The sequence below is a fragment of the Macaca thibetana genome, chromosome 2 (genome assembly GCF_024542745.1).
Source record: "Macaca thibetana thibetana isolate TM-01 chromosome 2, ASM2454274v1, whole genome shotgun sequence".
Taxonomy (NCBI): Eukaryota; Metazoa; Chordata; class Mammalia; order Primates; family Cercopithecidae; genus Macaca; species Macaca thibetana.
The window spans coordinates 1,173,800-1,198,195 of NC_065579.1; the positions used below are offsets into that span (position 1 = coordinate 1,173,800).

General features: G+C 42.6%; 1 protein-coding gene and 1 non-coding gene across 2 annotated transcripts in view; one reads left to right on the top strand and one right to left on the bottom strand.

The window, feature by feature from the left end:
* TFRC (transferrin receptor) overlaps positions 1 to 24,396 on the bottom strand; it is a 32,704-nt gene that overhangs the window by 7,206 nt on the left and 1,102 nt on the right. The window contains exons 2-16 of the mRNA XM_050779151.1: positions 20,309 to 20,367; positions 18,408 to 18,609; positions 17,198 to 17,393; positions 14,969 to 15,118; positions 14,346 to 14,448; positions 12,416 to 12,529; positions 10,963 to 11,061; positions 10,434 to 10,573; positions 8,310 to 8,467; positions 7,072 to 7,191; positions 5,633 to 5,718; positions 5,361 to 5,424; positions 3,293 to 3,360; positions 1,896 to 1,954; positions 1,608 to 1,689 (exon numbers count right to left, since the gene is read on the bottom strand). Coding sequence (XP_050635108.1) covers positions 1,608 to 1,689; positions 1,896 to 1,954; positions 3,293 to 3,360; positions 5,361 to 5,424; positions 5,633 to 5,718; positions 7,072 to 7,191; positions 8,310 to 8,467; positions 10,434 to 10,573; positions 10,963 to 11,061; positions 12,416 to 12,529; positions 14,346 to 14,448; positions 14,969 to 15,118; positions 17,198 to 17,393; positions 18,408 to 18,609; positions 20,309 to 20,344 — 1,677 coding nt within the window. The 5' untranslated portion in view covers positions 20,345 to 20,367. The remainder of the gene's footprint in view (positions 1 to 1,607; positions 1,690 to 1,895; positions 1,955 to 3,292; positions 3,361 to 5,360; positions 5,425 to 5,632; positions 5,719 to 7,071; positions 7,192 to 8,309; positions 8,468 to 10,433; positions 10,574 to 10,962; positions 11,062 to 12,415; positions 12,530 to 14,345; positions 14,449 to 14,968; positions 15,119 to 17,197; positions 17,394 to 18,407; positions 18,610 to 20,308; positions 20,368 to 24,396) is intronic.
* Positions 15,786 to 15,845, top strand: LOC126949482 (U7 small nuclear RNA). Its single transcript, XR_007723767.1, has one exon. It is a non-coding gene; the product is annotated as a U7 small nuclear RNA (small nuclear RNA).

A 24,396-nucleotide genomic window follows, 5' to 3' on the forward strand; every position in this document is an offset into this window, starting at 1 on the left:
TCCTGCCTCAGCCTCCTGAGTAGTGGGCTTACAGGTGCCCGCCACCACATCTGACTAATTTTTTGTATTTTTAGCAGAGACGGGGTTTCAACATTTTGGTCAGGCTAGTCTCAAACTCCTGACCTCGTGATCTGCCTGCCTTGGCCTCCCAAAGTGCTGGGATTAAGGGAGGAGACCACCCCTCATATTGTCTTATGCCCAATTTCTGCCTTCAAAGAAAGAAGTAGAAACTAAAAGGCAGAGGCAGACAGCCCAGCGCCGCACCCTGGGCATAGTTAAAGATCGACCCCTGACCTACGGGTTATGTTATCTATAGATTCCAGACATTGTATGGAAAAGCATTGTGAAAATCCCTGTCCTGTTCTGTTCAAATTACCAGTACATACAGCCCCCAGTCACGTTCCCACTGCCTGATCAACCATGACCCTCTCACGCCGACCCCCTTAGAGTTGTGAGCCCTTAAAAGGGACAGAATTGCTCACTCAGGGAGCTCAGTTTTTAGAGACGTGAGTCTTGCCAAAGCTTCCAGCCCAATAAAGTTCTTCCTTCTTTAACTCGGTGTCTGGGGGGTTTTGTCTGCGGCTGGTCCTGCTACAGGATTACAGACGTGAGCTACCACGTCCAGCACTTGTGTATAACTTCTTAAAACATTTTAAGGCCGGGCGCGGTGGCTCAAGCCTGTAATCCCAGCACTTTGGGAGGCCGAGATGGGCGGATCGCAAGGTCAGGAGATCGAGACCATCCTGGCTAACCTGGTGAAACCCCGTCTCTACTAAAAAAAAATACAAAACACTAGCCGGGCGAGGTGGCGGGCGCCTGTAGTCCCAGCTACTTGGGAGGCTGAGGCAGGAGAATGGCGTGAACCCGGGAGGCGGAGCTTGCAGTGAGCTGAGATCCGGCCACTGCACTCCAGCCTGGGCGACAGAGCAAGACTCCGTCTCAAAAAAAAAAAAAAAAAAATTTTAAGCACTCCAGTAAACTTGGTCTCAAAGTTGACACAAGAAGATCCATGGCCAGGTGTAGTAAGTAGCTCTTGCCTGTAATCCGAACGGTTTGGAGGCTGAAGGGGGAAGACGGCTTGAGACTGCAGTGAGCCATGATTGGGCCACTGTACCCCAGCCTTGGTGACACAGCAAGACATCATTGTCAAAAAACAAACAAAAAAACCCCAACAACTAAGATACGTGCAAAAGCAAAATGGAGTCACTAGTGTTAACAAAAATGCAACCCTGAAGAGAAGGGTCTCACCCTTCTATGTCTGATAACAAGGACTAAGGGTTTTTGTTTTCCTTTTTACGAAAATACAACCTTACACAGAGGCCACTGACACCTTGCACCAAAAAAATTCTCTTGTGAGAAAATCTGCCGAGCAACTGCCTGTAAACCTTGACTGATCTTGGTAGTCAAGAATAATTACCTCAAAATAATTATGTAATCCTTGTCATTTGTCCTTTAAAAACTTGCTTTCCTTTACCTCTCTGAATAAAGCACATTCCCATGTACTTTCCCATTCCCAAATAAAGATCATTTCTTTTAGAGAGCCTCTCTCCATTTGTCATTTAAATGAACTGATGGAATGCTTTTGGTTTTGGGTTCCTCAGACTTACCTCACAAAAACAGAAAGAAACTGCTGGGATTCCAGAATACGCAAGGAAAGGGAAAGCAGCATTGTCTAAAGTGAGTTTCTCACTGCAAGAAGAAAGGATGTGTCTTTAGAAAGTTTTCTAAAGAAGACTGTTCTATCATGCTAGTCCTCACATCCGAAATAAATTCTTTAGTTGAGTATCTTTAGGTGTAAGTAAGCTCAATGCAAGGACAGATTTGGATTCTACTTGACACAGGAGGCAGAATCTCTGCTTTTCTATTAGTTTGTTCATTCACTTTTCTCAACTTACACTTTGCTGGCCCAGTTGCTGTCCTGATATAGAGATCGCCCAGTAACCGGATGTTTCACCTGTAAGAAATTATCATTAAAACTAACCTTTTGGAACTTATTTATTCAGGCTAGTCACTAACATGTTACTCTATAAAAATTTATAAATAGGAAACTTGTATTATATCTTCTTGAAAAGAAATTATTTATGACAGTTAAAACAGTCTCAATTTTAAGTTATTACTAACTAGGCTCATGTTTTCAGTTCCTTTAGTTATGGTTAGGAAAAAATGTTTCCTTCTTAATTAACATTTTAAAAGTGTGGCCTAGGCCAGGTGGGGTAGTTCACACCTGCAATCCCAACACTTTGGGAGGCCAAGGTGGGAGACCACTTGAGCCCAGAAGTTTGAGACCAGCCTGGGCAACAGAGCAAGACCCTGTCTCTTAAAAAAAAAAAAAAAAGCCGGGCACAGTGGCTCATGCCTGTAATCCCAGCACTTTGGGAGGCCGAGTGGGATGATCACATGGTCAAGAGATCGAGACCATCCTGGCCAACATGGTGAAACCCCGTCTCCACTAAAAATACAAACATTAGCCAGGTGTGGTGGTGCATGCCTGTAATTCCAGCTACTCGGGAGGCTGTGGCAGGACAATCACTTGAACCCAGGAGGCGGAGGCTGCGGTGAGCCAGGATTGCTCCACTACACCCCAGCCTGGGCAACAGAGGGAGACTCCGTCTCAAAAAAAAAAAAAAAAAAGCACCCAAAAAACCACGGTGGCATACCCACAACTGTAAAAGCCCTCTTTAGGCTCCATAATATGCCTATCTTGTTTCTGGTTTCCTCCTTCTAGTGCATCTTATGCCACCAACCTAACTGGTAAATTCATTATTGCCTTGCTTGAGATCCTATAATCCCTAGTATCCCTTGGGATCAAAGCCAATATCTGCTGTCTGACCTGTATCTAACTTTACTCACTCCAATACACAGCCTCTAATCCCATTAAGCAAATGTTTTCTTTCATATGCTGCTCCCTCACTCAAAACTATGGTAATTCTTTATTCAATGAATATTTCATACGGCTTTCTCAAAGTATAGTTCAAGTTGATTTCAGCCTTCCTTAGCATTGTGACTCTACAGACAATCCCCTGTGGGCACCTGCACTACAGCTCAGGCCTCATGGCATTTTGTTATACATTCCTAAAGAGACGACATATTTTTTGAGATTGCAGCCCTTCATATACCTCCTCATCTCATATGGTTCAACAGGCAAGTATCTCTTTAATGATGCTGCTATAGAATTTATTCTCAATTCCTAGTTTTTGTTACTGACTATGGTTTTACATATCAGTGTTTTTTATCTCAGGTCGATTCAACAAAAAATTAAGTCATCCATTTTTGTAATGAGGTATATACTCACATCTTGCATTGTTTTCTCAATCAGCGTATACAACAACGGGCTGGCAGAAACCTTGAAGTTGCTGGTACCTGAAAAGAAATTATTTTATCATTGCCCCTTCTCCACTCCAGTAATTTTCACACTGCTACTTCTACAAGTACTTGACAAGACAGTAATCTACATCAGTGGCCCTACGCAACAGCTATCCTATTCATCAAGTAGACAAAAGTAATTTTGGTATCAAGTTCTTTAGCAACTATGATAACTTGACTCAAGTGAGGCTCTTACTACTCCTTGAGTTTGCATACTTTAATCCTAGTGATCTTTTTAAAAATATCAGCAGTTTTAGGTTCAGCAGCAAAATTAAGATAAAGGTACCTAGAGGTCCCATAAATCCACTGCCCCGACACATGTGCAGCCTCCCCCATTAGCAATTTCACATTTAACTTTCTGGTTCACCCAGGTTAGAGCTACAACATGCTTGCTATACTCAGCACATTCTGCGGCAAACACACAACAGGGAAATAACTAACCTAGAGGCTTAATTGTAACTCTTTCCTTTTTCCCCCCATGTAGACATTTCACTATTCTCAGTTCATCAGCTACATCTGCACTTTCTTTACCCCATTCCTGTTGAATGTAATCTGCACTTTAAATAACACTCAAACTCTGTCAATTTTCTGCTGCCAGTGAACATTCAAACTCTTCTAGAAGTATGATTATCCAATATTTCTATCAGTGATGCCACAACATAACAGGATGTGAATTACTCTCTAAGCACCATTCTATATGGCATAGTTTAGTTTCTTCTCACCTCAAAATAGTCCAGACTTATGGTCCTAAAACTTTAGTGCATCAGAATTACCTGGCATGCTTGTTAAAGTTTTTTGTTTATTTGTTTGGGTTTCTTTGCTTCAGGATACTTTGTCCTTAAGAAAATAGTAAGTTTTTATTCCCCAAAGGTTGCCCAAAAAAAAAAGCCCAGTTTTTTTGTTTGTTTCTTTGAGATGGAGTATCGCTCTGTCACCCAGGCTGGAGTGCAAAGGCACCATCTCGGCTCACTGCAACCTCTGCCTCCCGGGTTTAAGTGATTCCCCTGCCTCAGCCTCCTGAGTAGCAGGGATTACAGGTGCCCACCACCACGCCCAGCTAATTTTTGTATTTAGTAGAGATGGGGTTTCACCATGTTGGCCAGGCTGGTCTCGAACTCCTGACCTCAGGTGATCCGCCTGCCTTGGCCTCCCCAAGTGCTGGGATTACAGGCGTGCGCCACCATGCCCAGCCAAAAAAGCCCAGTTTTTAGACCAACACTCCCATTTCTGACTCAAAGGTCTGGGGTGGACCTGAAAGTTTGCATTGTAACAGTTCCTGATGCTGCTGATCTGGGGGCCACATTGAGAACCACCCACTGCTCTAGACAAGGCAATATGTGTTCATTGTGTAACTTGACCGACTATTTAAAGGAAGGTTAAGATACAGGCTGAGGGCAACGGCTCACGCATGTAACCGCAGCATTTTGGGCAGCCGAAGTAGAATGCCTTAACTCAGGAGTTTGAGACCAGCCTGTGCAACATGGCAAAACCCCATCTCTATAAAAAAAATTAGCCAGGTGGCTGAAGTGGGAGGATCACCTGAGCCCAGGAGGTCAAGGCTGCAGTGAGCCAAGATTGCGCCACTGCACTCTAGCCTGAGCAATCGAGTGAGACCCTGTCTCAAAAAAAAGCTTCCTTCCACTTCAAAGTAGTTTACCCGGCCAGGCATGGTGGCTCACGTCTGTAATCCCAGGCCAAGGCAGGCGAATTGCCTGAGGTCAGGAGTTCGAGACCATACTGGCCAACATAGTGAAGCATAGTCAATTTTTTGTACTAAAAATACAAAAAATTAGCTGGGCGTGGTAGTGAGCACCTGTAATCCCAGCTACTTGGGAGGCTGAGGCAGGAGAATCACTTGAACCTGGGAGGCGGGGCTTGCAGTGGGCCAAGATTGTGCCATTGCACTCCAGCCTGGGCGACAAGAATGAAACTCCATCTCAAAAAAAAAAAAAGTAATTTACCTGAATTCATAAACAGCTAAACAAAGGGATACTTACCAAGCACCGCTTTATCCAGATTAATATAAGTGAAAGCCTTTAAATGCAAGGATGAAAGGTATCCCTAGAAGAGAAAACACTAATAAGTACAAATCTGTTCATTTATCACATACAGTAGCAATAGGGATTCATTTTCAATTCTGGACTCTATTGAGACTAAGCGCAAAGGCACAAATGGTAAAATCAAACCTATAAGAACATCATTTCTGGAGGACAGCCTGAACCCACAAGCTCAGGTGCCCAATATGGGAATAGATGATGATAAAGAATACCTCTAGCCATTCAGTGGCACCAACCGATCCAAAGTCTCCAGCACTCCAACTGGCAAAGATAATGCTTCTGCTGGGCTGAAACCCATCTGAAAGAGAAGAAAGTTAGCTTTATCTTGGGAACGGTTATACACGGGCAAGGATGGAAGGTATCCTACTTCAGATGAATCAGAAAGTCTAACTCCAAGATAGCAGATTCCAAAATCTTCTTTTCTGAGCCAAAAAAGAAAAAAAAAATACTAACAAAATCTTTGAGACTCCAGGTGAAAGAATAAAAGAATAGGAATAATTTTTTTTTAAGCAACCTACAAAAAGCAATATAGGAGATCTGCAAATAAGATTTCGAGTACATAGCAGGGGCCAGTAGTCGCCCTTTTACAATTTCATTCTTTCAGTTCCTTAACTTCTGGACCCAGAGATCACTGAAAACAGTGTAAGCATGATGATGCACATCTTGAGAATAATTTGCATAGAAGTAAATCAAAACATTGGATTTTTAAAAAATAACTCTAAAATAAAATAAAAATTCACAAATTTAAGTTATAAGAAGAGTTTGCAGAGAAACTACACTTGTGACAGCGCCTTTTGGGGATACATATGTCACTGCCCTCCATCCCACCCACTTCCCTCAGTATTTTTTTTTCTCCATTAATGTACTCTGTATTAAATAAAGATAAGCATTGCAATTTGCCCTGTGACCCAAAGATTCAAGAATATGATGATTTTGAATGTGTGGGTGGGTAGGAGTGTGAAAGAGTGGCAAGCAGGACAGAAAGGCTCAAAAATAAAACAGGCGGGGCACGGTGGCTCACTCGTAGCAGTTTGGGAGGCTGAGGCGGGTGAATCACTTGAGGTCAGGAGACCAGCCTGGCCAACATGGTGAAGCCCCGTCTCTACTAAAAATACAAAAATTAGCCAGGCGTGGTGGTGGGCGCCTGTAATCCCAGCTACTCAGGAGGCTGAGGCAGGAGAATGGCTTAAAGTCAGGAGGAGGAGGTTGCAGTGAGCTGAGATCGTGCCACTGCACTCCAGCCTGGGCAACAGAGTTAAACTCTGTCTCAAAAAATAAATGAATAAACATAACAAAATTTCAATAGCTGTTAGGCCTCAGTACATGAGTATAGAGGTATGCTACTGCTTTCAAATAGATTACTTAGGGACTATGGTCCGCCTTATCATGCTGGATACATCAAACTAAGCACTAGGGCTCAATAATCCACTGTCTCAAAGAAACTGGTGATTTTTAGCACAGCTAAGACATTTTATGGAAAGCTGTTTCAAAGAAAAAGGTAGCTACAAAAGACAATCTGCCTTGTATTTAAGAACTAGAGTCTGGCATGAGGGTACCACAGGAATGCAGGCAAAGCGAGCAAAGCACAGTACAACATCTAGAACCATCTGTAGTGCACCAATATTCAAAGGAACCAAAATTTGTACTCTACCTTTTAAGACCATATCTGAGAACATCTGGGCAAGTTTCAACAGGAGAGCTGTCCCCACACTGGATTTTGCAGCTCCGGGGCCCCACGCATCTCTCTGGGCCCCAACCACAACATAGTGATCTTTAAAAACAAAAGAGGAAGAATTTAAATAAGCTTCTAAACTTTTCTACAATTAGCACATCAGTAGAAAGGTAAAAGTGCAGTATATGTATTAAGAATAAAAGCACCTTACTTCAAATCTGACTAAAAACTCTGGGAATTAAAAATTCACATGAGAATATTAATTTTACTTTACTAGTAGAGCTACTTTTTTCCTACACTACTAATTAAATTTACTGACTACTTAAGTGAAAGAAAAAAAGAACAGGAATAATTTTTTTTAAGTAACCTACAAAGAGCAGCAATATGGGAGATCTGCAAATAAGATTTTGAGTATGTAGCGGGGCCAGCAGTCATTTTCTTATTTCTTAGTAGGTTTGGCTATTTGATTGCATTTAAACTCAACTCCAGGGACTGGCAAACTACAGCCTGCATACCCATTCATTACGTACAGTCTATGCCTATTTTCTTGCTTCTACAGAGTTGAACAGCTAAAATAGAGACTGTATAGCCTGCAAAAGGTTTATTATCTGCCCCCTTAAGAAATTTGCTTATCACTGGTCTAGTCAATAACTTAGAATAAATAGATTTTCTAGTCACAATGGTCAATTTTTAACAAGAATTTCCTAGGGCCTTATTACCTCCCAGTAAAACTGACACATAGGCCGGGCACAGTGGCTCACACCTGTAATCCCAGCACTTTGGGAGGCCGAGGCAGGCAGATCACGTGAGGTCAGGAGCTGACCTCATAGAGCCTGACCAACATGGAGAAACCCTGTCTACTAAAAATACAAAATTAGCCAGGCATGGTGGTACACGCCTGTAATCCCAGCTACTGGGGAGGCTGAGGCAGGAGAATCACTTGAACCTGGGAGGTGGAGGTTGCAGTGAGCCGAGATCGCACCACCGCACTCCAGCCTGGGCAACAAGAGTGAAACTCCTTCTCAAAAAAACAAAAACAAAAACAAAAAAATCTGACACATAAACAATTCACTTTAGGACAGATAAGATTAAGCACTTCATAAAACCAAGCCAAGCCAGCATCGTACACTCCCTCCTTCCCTAGCCACATCCTTAAGAACAGCAAAGAAAACAACAACAACAACAACAAAACCAAGAGGGGTGGGGGCGGTCTTTACCTGGTTCTACGAAGCCTTTAATAACTCCAAAGATGTTAAGAATTTTTGTCTCTTTCAGCACATTGCTCACCGTGAGCTTCACACTCTTGTTTTCCGAGGTTACCATCTTACACGTAGAGTCTGTTTTCCAGTCAGAGGGACAGTCTCCCTCCATATTTCTAGAACCAGAAAGTTCTGAGTTATTGTTCCTTGCCCAAAGTTTACTTTTGTCTAGTGAGGCTCTAGATTAAGAGGACATACAAACAAAACTTACTCTCGGGCAGGCGCAGTGCCTCACCCCTTTAATCCCAGCACTTTGGGAGGCCGAGGCAGGTGGATCACAAGGTCAGGAGTTCAAGACCAGCCTGACCAACATGGTGAAACCCCGTTACTACTAAAAATACAAAAATTAACTGGGCATGGTGGCGGGTGCCTGTAATCCCAGCTACTCAGGAGGCTGAGGCAGGAGAATCGCTTGAACCTGGGAGGCAGAGGCTGCAGTGAGCTGAGATCACACCATTGCACCCTACCCTGGGCAACAGAGCAAAATTCCTGTCTCAAAAACAAAAACAAAAACAAACTTACTCTGTAGTGGTGAACCATTTGTGTCTTACTTTGATCTGTAGGCAGCCAACTGAAAACCATGAATTCCTAGTTTAAGCAATATTTTACAAAACTTCCAACTGTCCTCATCTGATATATGCCTTTCCGCCAGATATAGTTATGTAGTTTATATTTGGAATACATACCAAGATGGACTCAAAATGAAGTTCTTTTAATATATAAAAGGATAGTAATACATTTTTATGTTTCCCAACTGTCACCACTAATAAGGATAGTATACATTCTTATCTCAGTTATAAAAAATATTCCTCAGCTGGGTGCAGTGGCTCACGCCTGTAATCCCAGCACTTTGGGAGGCTAAGGCAGAATTCCTTGAACCCAGGAGGTGGAGGTTGCAGTGAGCCAGGGTCACACTACTGCACTCCAGCCTGGGCAACAGAGTAAGACTATCACCAAAAAAAAAAAAAAAAAAAAAAAAATCCTATGCTTCCCCCATCTAATTCCTCTGTGTTACCCCAAATAATAGCTGTTCCTAAGGGGGCTTAATTACACAAATATAGGTTGAAACATTATTACTCCCCTACTACATAAGGGTAAGATGCGTCACTGGCTTCACAGGTTGGTTACGACTTGTAGGTGGTAGGTAGAATGAGTCAACAAAAATCACCTATGCTAAAGGCCTCTTAGCATTATCAATGATCATAGTATGTTACACACTCCTTCCTATGCTAAACGCCTCTTAGCATTATCAATGGCCATAGTATGTTACACACTCCCTCCCCTACGCTAAAGGCCTCTTAGCATGATCAATAGTCATGGTATTTCACATAGTCCTTACATAGAGACGTTCTTCATTTGAGACTATCAAGTAGAATATATTTTCACTATCGAATTATGTTAAAGAAACAGGATCAGAGAGCCTATGTCATACAGGAGATAAATGCTTTCATAAAGGTCTGAAACTCGATCTCTATCCTATAACAGGAAATGAGAAATATGTCCACATCCAAATCAAAATTAATGCTACGTACTGTAACGGAACTGGGCTGTTTTTAAAGAGGAACACTAACACTACAGGGAGGATATCCAGGAGCCCCATGACCATAAATGGTTTCTCTGGAAACCAGCATGAGAAGTGAGGCTTCTCAATCTACAGACAAGGAAACTGGAATTATCCCGTGTTGCTTAGAAGAAAAATCCAGACAAATGGATGTTTCAGGGAATGGGATTTTATCCCAATATGAATTCTAACAGATTCTCTCCACTAACTGAATGGGTTGCCACAGGCATCGTGCCTCAGCACAGAAGTACTTGAGCAGAAGTTATGCATGCCAGGAATCTTGCACAAGGAATTCACTGGGGTTGTAAGTCTCCTTATTCTCCTGCATTTGTAAGTCCATTATTAAGATCTCTTTAAGGAGAAAAATTCATTTTTATCTATACCAAGGTAACAGCTAACTATCTTCCAAATTCCCAAATGTGGAAAATTATAATCATGTTTAACATTTTAATCAACATATTACCGTTCTTCCCTAACCATAAAACCTCACCCTGCAAGACAGCTTTCAAATAAAAACTTACCCAAACAGCTTTTCTGCAGCAGCTCTGGAGATCGTTTGGACAGGTATATTAGGCAATCCTGACGACTGAGATGGTGGAAACTGAGTGTGATTGAAGGAAGGGAATCCAGGCGTGTAAGGGTCACCTGTTCCCAGATGAGCCTAGAAAAACAAAGAGCAATTCGCTCCATCACATACTTCCTCAAAAGTTCTCTGTAAGATTCGGAGTTGGTATAAGATTCGGATTTGGTATAAGGCTGCAGCCCAACCTTAGTTTACCAACTTGAAGCCTCAAAAATCTGAGTGGCTATACAATGTGACTCCTGTTTTCATGGCACATGGAAATTCTCAGTTCAAGGTACTATTGATAAAGTACTTCTACCAACAAATAATAAAGCCTCAAAGTCAATGTAATCTATCTTCTTGCTTACTGCTAATGCCCTCCCAGAAAAAGAGCATTTAAGGAAGACACAGTGCTATTTCTGCTAATATAGGAATCCAAGAACAATTCAAAGAACTCAAAACAGCGATTTACTCAAGAAATAACTCACATGTCCAAAGAATGAAAGGTCTGCCTTAACAATAGGAAATTTAGTCTGGTCCATATATATCAAGACACCAATTGCATTTAAGCTTTCAGCATTTGCAACCTAAAAGAAAACATATAAAGCTCAGAAAATGAAAATCTGATCATATGAAATGAGAATACATCTTGGACATTATGCTAAAGGCCAAATGGTTACAGAGGACTAAACTCAGAATACTTCCAAATATTTCAAATTGTTTATCTAGTAATGTGTTAATTGTTTCCTGAAAAATTAACTCACTTGTTTGCAAAGTAAGAATAACGGGCCGGGCGTGGTGGCTCACGCCTGTAATCCCAACACCTTGCAAGGCTGAGGCAGGCAGATCATGAGGTCAGGAGTTTGAAACCAGCCTGGCCAACATGGTGAAATCCTGTCTCTACTAAAAATAAAAAATACAAAAATTTGCTGGGCTCAGGAGATGGAGTGGCAGGCCCCGTCCTGTAATCCCCTGTAGCCATACTCGGGAGGCTGAGGCAGGAGAATTGCTTGAAACTGTAAGGCAGAGGTTGCAGTAAGCCACTGCACTCTAGCCTGAACAAAAGAGCAAAACTCCGTCTCAAAAAAAAAAAAAAAAACAAAGAATAACGAAGGCCAGGAGTGGTGGCTCACGCCTGTAATCCCAGCAATCTGGGAGGCCGAGGCAGGCGGATCACCTGAGGTCAGGAGTTCAAGACCAGCCAGGCCAACTTGGTGAAATCCCCTCTCTACTAAAAATGCAAACATTAGCCGGGCGTGGTGGCAGACGCCTGTAATCCCAGCTACTCAGGAGGCTGAGGCAGGAGCATCACTTGAACACGGGAGGCAGAGGTTGCTTGCAGTGAGCTGAGATCACGCCACTGCATTCCAGCCAGGGTGACAGAGACTCCATCTCAAATAAAAAAAAAAAAAGAAAAGAAAAGAAAAATAACAAAAACCCATCTAAGACAACCACTTTTTTGAGTCCCACTGTCACCCAGGCTGGAGTGGCACAAGTCACATCTCACAGCCTCCAGGGCTCAAGCAGTCCTCTCACCTCAGCCTCTCCAAGTGTTGGGATTACAAGTGTGAGCCCTGCCACTTCTTTAAAAATGCAGAAATCACCACTGTCCTTTGATAGGTTCCAATCTAGTTCCTTGTGTATGTTTGGCTATTTATTTTCCTTTTTATAAAACATGCTTTTAACTGTATTCTGTATATGCATAAAACTGAGTTATACAGACAAACAGCTTTCACTTAAGCATTTCTGATTAGGGAAGTGGAACTTATTTGATTTGCTTAGCACTTTTAATAAATTATATTATCTGGTATGAGAGTTTAAGATCGCTGGTTTTCAGAATGTAAGAATATTAACAAGAAATATAACTTACCTGAAGAGTAAGATACCAAAGTACTGTATTGAATATTATATATATATATATATAAAATAACCCACACTCACCTTTTCTGCAAAGGTGATTTTTCCTGCTCTGACAATCACTATAGATCCATTCACAGGAGAGTCTAAATCCTCAAAGTCTTTTTTAGTACCAAAATTAGCATGGACCAGTTTACCCTAGAACAAAGACATTAGATTTAATGAGCATTATGGTATTGGAACAGCTCTAAAATCTTGAGACAAAAGAGTTTTATAGATCAAACCTAAGACAGGCAACCCAAGTAAGAGATAAAAGGAGGCCAAGGCCTAAAAAAGACATGAGTTCTAAAAAACTTTATAATTTTTAGGTCAGAGGTATTAGAATAAAATCAAAAGTTTTAGCCTCCTATGTCTTTCATGCTTTTATTCCACACTGCCTTTCATGTAAAGGGCATTTAGATTAAAGAGGCCTGTGTAGGCTGGTCATGGGACTGGAGGCCTGGAACAATCTCCGCCTTGAGGACATCATAGAAAGAGGTTTTAACCGAAAGACCTGACAATACATCTGTCCCAAAATTAAAATACCATCTGTTACAACAAAGTGACTTGCATACACCAACTTTGGATGTGTCATTATGTTCCTAAGCTAAGAAGAGTCCAGATGAACAGCTATAGACAGACACTAACACCAAGCACCTGAACACAGAAAGCTGGAAGCTGAAGAAAAATCTTCAATGTTCTTTAGCAGAACAATCTACCATCTCTAAACTCCTGGCTTACAGGCAGCCAGGCAAAGTGATAAAGCACAAGTATCCAGAAAGGCAAGGAATCACCACAGACCTGCACCTGCCTCGAAAGGTATCCACTGGAGATGCCCGACTCACAAATGTGATTTTTTTTTTTGAGATGAATTTCGCTCTTGTTGCTCCTGCTGGAGTGCAATGGCGCAATCTCCACTCACTGCAACCTCCGCCTCCTGGGTTCAAGGGATTCTCCTGCCCCAGTCTCCCAAGTAGCTGGGATTACAGGCACCCACCACCACGCCTAGCTAATTTTTGTATTTTTAGTAGACTTCAACATGTTGGCCAGGCTTGTCTCTGACCTCAGGTGATCTGTCTACCTTGGACTCCCAAAGTGCTGGCATTATGGGCGTGAGCCACCACGCCCAACCACAAATGTGATTTTTAAGCTGAAAATTATTCCATCTATCTGTTCTCTATTTCTGTGTTAATTTGACTGTATCTGCCTAAGTTTAAAAAGATCAAGGGCTGGGTGCAGCAGCTTACTCCTGTAATCCCAGCACTTTGGGAGGCCGAGGTGCATGAATGGCTTGAGCCCAGGAGTTTGAATTCAAGACCAGCCTGGTCAACATGGCAAAACCCTGTCTCTACCACAAATAATAATAATAATAATAATAATAATAACAACAAAAAATAAAAATTAGCAGGACGTCCCAGCTACTCGGGAGGTTCACTTGAGCCTGGGTGGTGGTGGAGGTTGCAGTCAGCCAAGCTCACGCCACTGCATTCCAGCTAAGGCAAAAGAGTGACACCCTGTCTCAAAACAAAAATAAAAAAAGATCAAGCATTAATGAATCAAGCTAAGACTAGGCCCCATCCAAGATGGATATTTAGATCTGTCCCCACAGGGAGGATATGCATTTGTTTAGCAAATACTACTATGTATGGTCAGCCATTCTCCAAAGCTCTGTGACATGGCAGTAAATAGAACTAACCCATGGTTCTTCATTTGGCTCACATTCTAACGGAAACAAAGGTATAGATAATGCCAGGTGCTATCAGTACCATAAAGAAAAAATAAAGCAGGATATGGGGAAAGTAATTAGAGAGAGAAGACATTGCATGTTGACTGTGTCATTAGAGGGTTGAAAACCAAAATATCTCTCGATAATTTACATTTTACAAGTAAATGTATAACTCCTAAGAATAGAAAAGATGAGTTTTGAATGATTAAAGAGGGAAAAGCATCTCATGCACTGTTTTGCCTTACTTACAGTAACTGTTGCAGCCTTACTATATGCCACATAACCCCCAGGATTCTCCACCAGGTAAACAAGTCCACCATTCTTATCAACTATGATCACCGAGTTTTGAGCACTGTTAAAAAGATGAAGTTAAAATAAGCCTAAGGTCATCCTTCCAAAAAACACAACAGCTTACATTTAGTATGTCTTGCATTATTTGGCTTCAGGAAATTTACCTCTAAATCTTAAGCTTAATTTTTATTTTAAAAGCCTTTGGGCCACGTGTGGTGGCTCACGCCTGTAATCCCAGCACTTTTGGGAGGCCGAGGCGGGCAGATCACCTGAGGTCAAAAGTTCAAGACCAGCCTGGCCAATATGGTGAAACCCCACCTCTACTAAAAATACAAGAATTAGCTGGGCATGGAGGTGTACACCTGTAATCCTAGCTGCTTTGGAGGCTGAGGCAGGAGAATCAGTTGAACCCAGAAGGCAGAGGCTGCAGTGAGCAGAGACTGTGTCACTGCACTCCAGCCTGGGCGACAGAGCAAGACTCTGTTTCAAAAAAAGCAACAGTAACAAAAAGTCTTTGCTATATTTAGCACACCTGAAAATAGCTACCTGTATAAAAATAAGTTTACCATCTTTCAACATACCTGTCCTTGACCTGAATCTTAACAAAATGTTGATCACGCCAGACTTTGCTGAGTTTAAATTCACGAAATTGATTTTCAATATACAATGCAAGATTTTCATCTTTTTGAGATCCAGCCTCACGAGGGACATATAAATTTTCATTCAGCAGCCTGGAGGAGAAAATGTCTTTTAAATAAACTTAAGTTTAATTTAAAATAAACATTTAACTCAAGGATTAAACAAATTGTTTTGAAAGCAAAATATTATCCCTCATAGTTTAGATAAACGAACTGTGACCCAAAACTTCTAGATTAACACAAACTAAGAAAAAAAAACTGTGCCCCAAATCTTAATTTATAACTTCACAGCTTCTTTACCCACTATAAAGGACCCCTTCAAGAGCCTCATCATAATGTATCTGCTGAGGGGAAATGAGTAGCTTCCAGGAGATCTACTATAAAGTCAATTATAAAATCTAAGATAGTACTACTGTGCTAAACAGGGTGCATAGTTTCAATTTTCACCTACTTGTGAAGCATTTCTGAATACCCTGAAGCAAAGCTGCTCCTTGGTCTGATCTCCCATCACTCTTTCTATTTACTCAGCATATTAGTTCTCACATGTTTGTGGGGTGGACTATATTCTCACTTTATCCATAATATCTGGTGTACAGTAAATAAGCACAAAAGCATCAACTAGATGAAGTAGAAAATGCCATAACTTAAGACTAAAGAATTACAGTACCACGCTAACTATAGGAAGCTTGAAAAAAGGAAAAGATAAATTTATTATTTGCACAGAGGCATGGATGTGCAAAGATAGTAAAACTATATGGACAAGTGTTACAGCTCTTAGAATCTGTCTAGCATGCTTTCTGGCTTTTGCCAGAAAGCCCATTAAAAATAAAATAAATAAATATAAAATAAAAATCTGGCCAGGTGTGGTGGCTCACACCTGTAATTCCAGCACTTTGGGAGGCCGAGGCAGGAGGGTCGGTCACCTGAGGTCAGAAGTTCGAGACCAGCCTGGCCAACATGGTGAAATCCCGTTTCTACCAAAAACAAAATTAGCAGAGTGTGGTGGCACAAGCCTGTGATCTCAGCTACTCAGGAGACTGAGGTAGGAGAATCACTTGAACCTGGGAGACAGAGGTTGCAGTGAGCTGAGATCGTGCCACTACACTCCAGTCTGGACAACACAGGAAGACTCCATCTCAAAATAAATAACTAAATAAATAAAAATAAAAATCTAAGGACAGACCGGCCTGGAAGACATGGTGAGACTCCGTCTCTTAAAAAACAAATTAGCTGGGTGTGGTGCTGCGTGCTTATAGTCCCAGCTACTCAGGAGGCTATGGTGGCGGGACCGTTTGAGCCTGGGAGGTTGAAGCTGCAGTGAGATGAGATCATACCACTGTATTCCAGCCTCCACCAGAGGGAGACACTGTCTCTGGATACTTATTGGCCTATGGGTTAATGGGTGAGTATCAGCAGAAACTAAGAAGCACTAGAGACTTAAGTCAGGCAGTTAAATTACCCATGATCTAGAAGATGAAAAAGGCTACTTCTGGCATGTGTTGTTTCCTATAAAAGAGAAAAGCTACTGATGCCCTTGTCAACAAAGGAGAGCTTAGTACAACATTATAAGAGGCTAAGAAGAGCCAGGCGCGGTGCCTCACACCTGTAATCCCACCACTTTGGAAGGCCAAGGCGGGCAGATCACGAGGTCAGGAGATCGAGACCACCCTGGCTAACACAGTGAAACCCTGTGTCTACTAAAAACACAAAAAATTAGCCGGGCGTGGTGATGGTCGCCTGTAGTCCCAGCTACTCGGGAGGCTGAGGCAGGAGGCAGAGCTTGCGGTGAGCTGAGATCGTGCCACTGCACTCCAGCCTGGGCGACAGAGCAAGACTCCTCAAAAAACAAAAAAAAAAAAAAAAAAAAAAAAGAGAGATTAAGAAGAAAAATCAGAGCCAAAGAATGACAGCAAGCAATAAGCTACAAAGATCAGGAAAACATCAAGGGCCTATGAATTTTTTAAGAAAAAGGAGACTCCCTAGAAGTTCTACCTTTTTTCCTACCAGTATAGTTTCAGTTCTTTACAGGCCCCTCACCCTCTTTAGCTAAACATGGCAAGTCTTGTCTTCTCTGAAAAGCCATTCCCACAGTGTCACCATTATTGTTTCCCTGCAGCCTATCATAATTCCTGAATTACTCATCTAGATACTTGCAAAGTAGCTTATGCTCACTTGATGGTGCTGGTGAAGTCTGTGGTGTCCAGTTTCTCTGACAACTTTCTCTTCAGGTCGTCCCAGTATAAGCGCGGTGCCGCAGGGAAGTCCTCTTCTGGCTCCTCCCTCGCTGGAGACTCGGTGCCTGCCAGTCTCTCACACTCAGTTTTTGGTTCTACCCCTTTACAATAGCCCAAGTAGCCAATCATAAACCCTAAAGAGACAAAGTTCCAGAGCTGAACTCAGAATTTCACTTGTGATCTATCCCTGTTAATACTTTTCAGGTAAGCCTTGAAAATACTGGTTTTCAAATTCTAAGTAGTTTTAAAGTATATAATGCATCTCAGTTTTGTATACTTTAAGCCACTTAATGAACTGTATACTAGCTTTATTGCAAATAGTTACCTATTCAAAACATAGGTACTTTTTCCAAAAGACCTCCTTGAAACATCAGACTGAGCTTCTACACCACCAGTATCCTGTGTATATGTTTTAGTGTAACATTTGTTTCCTGGTGGAGTGGTAGCAAACAAAAAAATACATAAATAAAAACACTTGCTCGTCATATTGAAAGAATTCATGGGTCTCTCTCTCCAACCAGACTAAATTCAATGACAGGTATAGAATCTACTCATGATTGTCTTCCTAGTGGGACTTAAAAAGGCACAAAGTAGACGGGTGAAGTGGCTCGTGTCTGTAATCCTAGCACCTTCGGAGGCCAAGGTGGATGGATCACAAGGTCAGGAATTAGAGACCAGCCTGCCCAACATGGTGAAACCCCGTCTCTACTAAAAATACAAAAACTAGCCAGGTGTGGTGGCGCACACCTGTAGTCTCAGCTCCTCAGGAGGCTGAGGCAAAAGAATCGCTTGAACCCAGGAGGCAGAGGTTGCTATGAGCCAAGATCACGCCACTGCACTCCAGCCTGGGCGACAGAGACTCCATCTCAAAAAAAAAAAAAAAAAAAAAAAAAATAGCCAGGTGTGGTGGTGAGCCCCTATAGTCCCAGCTACTCAGGAGGCTAATGCAAAGAATCGCTTAAACCTGGTAGGCAGAGGTTGCAGTGAGCCAAGACGGTGCCACTGCATTCTAGCCTAGGCAACAGAGTAAGACTGTCACAAAACAAAACAAAACAAAAAGGCACAAAATAACTATATGCTGAACTGAAATAACAGACTTCTCAGAGTTGGTTATGGAAAATATTGAAGTTTGGAATGGTCATTCTTACCAATCAAGAAAAAGATGATCACGGCAATAGTCCCATAGCAGATATTTCCACCACACCTTTTTGGTTTTGTGCCATTGGCCTTTGTGTTATTGTCAGTATTTTCTTCTTCATCTACACCAAGTTTCATCTCCACATGACTGTTATCGCCGTCTACTTGCCGAGCCAGGCTGAACCGGGTATATGACAATGGTTCTCCACCAAACTGTTTTGGGGAAAAAGGCATGATGAAGAACAGGCACAGGAATGTTTAGGAAAAGCTTGCGTAGGTATATGCTTGTTATTGGGCCATTACTATGACTTGCTATGTATTCCTCAGTGTTTTCCTTTCAAACCAACATTCTTCCCTGGGCCCAGTCAAGGGCTAGTTCACACTGGTCTTCTCAATCAGTCTTTCCTTTTCTGTAAATGGTTTTTTGGTTTTTTTTTTTGAGACAAGGTCTCCCTCTCTCTCCCAGGATGAAGTGCAGTGGTGTCATCACAGCTCACTGCAGCCTCAAAATCCTGGGCTCTACTGATTCTGCTGTCTCAGTCTCCTGAGCAGCTGGGACTAGGGGCACAAATCACTTTAGGATACTATGCAGTAACCCAGACCATGATGCTGGCGGGAGCCAGGGAACAAGAATAAAACAAGGTTATAAATAAGCAGAAATTCTGACTAAGCATAAGATAGAAGACAGAAAAGAGAGAATAGGCCGGACGCGGTGGCTCACGCCTGTAATCCCAACACTCTGGGGGGCCAAGGCAGACGGATCATTTGAGGTCAGGAGTTTGAGGCCAGCTTGACCAACACGGTGAAATCCCGTCTCTACTAAAATAAAAAAATTTAAAAATTTAAAAATTAAAAATTTAAAAAAAAAAACAAAACACCAGCTGGGCATGGTGGTGCACGCCTATAATCTCAGCCACTCAGGAGGCTAAGGCAGGAGAATTACTTGAGCTCAGGAGGCGGAGGTTGCGGTGAGCACTCCAACATGGGCAACAAGAGCCCACGCTGAGACTCCATCCCAAAAAATAAATAAATAAAAGAGAGAATTGAGGTCCAGATAGTGTGTCAAGAGTTAGGCTCCTTTTCATCATGTCCTGGATGGCTGTCTTTTCTGTATGTTCTTTCAGCTTTCGCTCATACTGTCTACTCAATGTTTCTTAAAATTTCATTTTTTTTTTTTATAGAGATGGGATTGCTATGTTGCCCAGGCAAGTCTCAAACTCCTCAAGTGATCCTCCTGCCTCACCTCCCAAAGTGCTGGGATTACAGGACTGAGCCACCACACTTGGCCTCATTCAGTCTTTGCTTTTTTTTTTTTTTTTTTGAGATGGAGTCTCCCTCTGTGACCCAGGCTGGAGTGCAGTGGCGCGATCTCGGCTCATTGCAACCTCCACCTCCCAGGTTCAAGCCATTCTCCTGCCTCAGCCTCCCGAGTAGCTGGGACTACAGGCGTGCGCCATGACACTCCACTAATTTTTTTTTTTTTTCTTTTTGTATTTTTAGTAGAGATGGAGTTTCACCGTGTTGGTCAGGCTGGTCTTGAACTCCTGACCACAGGTGATTGACCTACTTCAGCCTCCCAAAGTGCTGTGATTACAGGCGTGAGCCGCGACGCCCGGCCAACTTTGCTTTTTACCTCTCTCACTAAGGAGACATTTTGATCAGCGCTTTCTTTAGTTCACCTTGTCTACTCGGCTGCCCCTCTACCACACCCAGAACCACGCTGAGAATTCTTCCAAGACCTTCTATAATCAACCCTATTGAAGGCTGAACTCTGTGGGATCAGTTATGCCTCAAGACCAATTCAAATGTAAATGAATACCTGATAATAGATTTGGGTTATTATTTCATGCTTCAAGTCATGCTTGTATATTTCACATTCTTGCAGACAGAAATACAACTGAAAATATCTTACCAAGTTAGAGAATGCTGATCTAGCTTGATCCATCATCCCGAACTGCCACACAGAAGAACCTAGGTATCAGAATAGAGAATTATTGAGAAAGATACTACTGTATCACATTAGTGAACTTTCTATTACCAGGCTAAATGTTGTATCAAATTTTTAAAATACCTTATCACTTTTCTAGAAAAGGCATTTAACCACAATTTACATGACAACTAAATTAAGTGTGATCCTTTTTAATACTTGTTATATATGTATTTCCTTTTTTTTTTTTTTTGTAGAGACAAGGTCACTCTATGTTGCCCAGGCTGGTCTTGAACTCCTGGCCTCAAACAATCCTCCCACCTTGGCATCCCAAAGGGCTGCGATTACAGGTATGAACCACTATGCTCTGAGTAGACAAAGAAGTGACACATACTGCCGGGTGCGGTGGCTCACGCCTGTAATGCCAGCACTTTGGGAGGCTGAGGCTGGTGGATCACCTGAGGTCAGGAGTTCGAGACCAGCCTGAGTTCGAGACCAGCCTAACCAACATGGTGAAACCCTGTCTCTACTAAAAATACAAAAATCAGCTGGGCATGGTGGTGTGCACCTGTAATCCCAGCTACTCGGGAGGCTGAGGCAGGAGAATCACTTGAACCCGGGGAGCGGAGGTTACGGTGAGCCAAGATCACACCATTGCACTCCAGCCTGGGCAATAAGAGCAAAATTCCGTCTCAAAAAAAAAAAAAAAAGTGACACACACAAAAAGACAACAGACTATCACTTGAAAAAATTAAGACTAAAGCAGACAAGACCAGTTATGCTACGAACACCACAAACCATCTTCAATGGAAAGGGGAAGAAATCCTGATTCTGACTGAATAGTTCTACAAGTGATTCGATCTTTGACACAAAAAGAAACACGAAACACAGATCTGCTATTTTACAGATGAAGAGGCCACTTATCAGAGAAACTAAGTGGCCTATTCACGGCTGAAAATTGATAATCTAAGTGAAGTTAAATGGGTTACTGGGTTATAGAAATTGTATTCTCATCTCTGGAAATTTAAGACATTAACCTTAACTTCTGTCAAAGCAAAATACATCTCTGTAATCAAAGTCCTATGTTAAGTTAAAGGCCTTAACTGAAATCTGAATTTTCGGTTTGAGGGCATCTAGATACGTGAAAGTGATATGATCCTGAGATTTGCAAAATGGACATTTATTGGACTATTTTAAAGCTTTTCCTACATACGAGTACACTGAGAGCATATTAAACGCGCACACGACACAAAGCCAGCTGTGAGGTATATGCAAACTGTAAAGCAAAGGGTATGATAACTGGCATTAAGAAAAAGCTTTCTGGCCGGGCGTGGTGGCTAACGCCTGTAATCCCAACACTTTGGGAGGCTGAGGCAGGTGGATCACGAAGTCAGGAGTTAGAGACCAGCCTGGCCAAGGTGGTAAAACCCCCATCTCTACTAAAAGCACAAAAATTAGCTGGGCGGGCTGATGGGCACCTGTAATCCCAGCTACTGGGGAGGCTGAGGCAGGAGAATCGCTTGAACCCGGGAGGCAGAGGTTGTGGTAAGCCAAGATGGCGCCACTGCACTCCAGCCTGGGGGACAGTGAGACTCCATCTCAAAAAAAAAGAAAAAAAGTTCTAAAACCCATTACAAAAAAACTTATTTTTAAATCCAAGCTTTAAAGACCAGCGTCCATATGCAATGGGTCATATTCTTAGAAGCATAATCTTTTTTTTTGAGACAGAGTTTCAGTCTTGTTGCCGAGGCAGGAGTGCAACAGCATGATCTCGGCTCACTGCAACCTCCGACTCCTGGGTTCAAGCGATTTTCCCACCTCAGAACCCGAGTACCTGGGATTACAGGCGCCTGCCACCATGCCCGGCTAATTTTTGTATTTTTAATAGAGACAGGATTTCACCATGTTGGCCAGGGTGGTCTGGACCTAAGGTGATCCACCCACCTGGCTTCTCAAAGTACTAAGATTAGTTACTTGACAAGAACATCCCAAGGCGTGAGCCACTGCGCCTGGCCAGAAGCACAATCTTTTGCCCCTTCTGTTACAAAAAGCTTATCACTGCCACCACCAGAGCAGTAAGGACCCAATCACTAGAGCAGACCTGGAAGGCCCCACCCTGAACCAATTTTAATCATCCTTTTCCAGGAAAAAACATCTTGCAAGGTTTGACACTCATCTGAACCATCATTCCTCAAGTTTTCTAGTTTTAAATTAATTTTAAGAACACAAAGCGATGGCCGGGCATGGTGGCTCACACCTGTAATCCCAGCAACACTTTGGGAGGCCGAGGCGAGCAGATCACCTGAGGTCGGGAGTTTGAGACTAGCCTGACCAACATGGAGAAACTCCATCTCTACTAAAAAAAATAGAAAATTAGCTGGGCGTGGTGGCGAATGCCTGTAATCCCAGCTACTGGGGAGGCTGAGGCGGGAGAATCACTTGAACCCAGGGGAGGTGGAGGTTGCGGAGAGATCGCACCATTGCATTCTAGCCTGGGCAACAAGCGTGAAACTCCGTCAAAAATAAATAAATAAATAATCTAAGCTACTTGTGTATCTTTGGTGTTCTCAATGGTGACTGAAAACAACAATTCAATTTTTCACATTAATAATGAAGTTCAGGTAGGCAAAACGTAGCCCCACATTTTGAACTATGAAATGGAACACATTCACTGCCTAACCACTTCACTACCCTCTATTTTCTCCAAAATCTGACAGAATCCAGCCCATCTTTTTACCCACTAACATTCTTCTCTGTTCCTTGAGGTCCTCATTTCTTCCAGGCTCAGCTCAAGGGCCATCTCTATGAAGCCTTCTCTGACTGACTTCCCTATCCTGTAATAACTGGTATTGAATGACCTGATAATGAGTAAAAATATTGTATTTAACAGTACTGGGGCATGCTTGATGCATGAGATTCCAAATGATATGAAAAATATAATGAAAACATTGGACCAGTAATCTTTTCCCATCCCAGCCACTCTTCTGGTTTAGTAGGGAGGTTCTTTTTTTGTTTTTGAGATGGCATCTCGTTCTGTGGCCCAGGCTGGAGTGCAGTGGTGCCATCTCAGCTCACTACAACCTCTGCCTTCCAGGTTAAAGTGATTCTCAAGCTTCTGCCTCCTGAGTGGCTGGGATTACAGGTGTGCACCACCACACCCAGCTAATTTTTGTATTTTTAGTAGAGATGGGCTTTCCCCATGTTGGCCAGGCTGGTCTCGAACTCCTCACCTCAAGCGATCTGCCTGCCTTGGCCTCCCAAAGTGCTGGGATTACAGGCATGAGCCACCATGCCCTGCTAATTTTTGTATTTTTAGCAGAGGCAGGCTTTCACCATGTTAGTCAGCCTGGTCTCGAACTCCTGACCTTAGGTGATCCGCCTGCCTCAGCCTCCCAAAGTGCTGGGATTACAGGTGTGAGTGAGCCACAGCACCCAACCAAGAATCAGTTTTAACATAAATTGGATTGTGATCCAATTCAGGTTTGGCTGGGAACCTTGCTCCATGACATGTAAATACATTATCAGAGGCAAGTAACTGCCTCGCCTGAGGGCACAGTTAGCCAAACTGATGTGTATCCAACGACCTTCAACACAGGCTAGGTTTACAGCCACCATTACTTGATAAGAACATCCAAAGGAAATTGAAGGATGCCGTGCTCTATATAACCTTGCAATATCGATGACAAAAATTATCTTAACTCTGGATTTTCTTGAGAAGCATACTGTAACCCAAAATTGAGGGCGGGGGGTGGGGGGACCAGCAGGGTCCACAAACACTCTAGAGAGCTTAACCTTAATTTTCACAGTAAGCTTAGCATACAAGTATGGGGTGGCCAAATACAATTTCCTACTTCAATCCTCTTATCAACGGGGAAGAAAATGGAAAAAAGCTGCAGAATCCAGTCCCCGGATAAGTGACGTACCCAAGTCTCTACAAGCAGTGAGCAGAGGGAAAGCGTTAACCGAAAAAAGCCGAATCAGAATGTATTTTCTTACCCACCCTCCCAACCTTAAAGAACTGTCCAGCAGAATGTGACACAACGGCCTCTCGGGCGCCCATCAACACAGCGCAG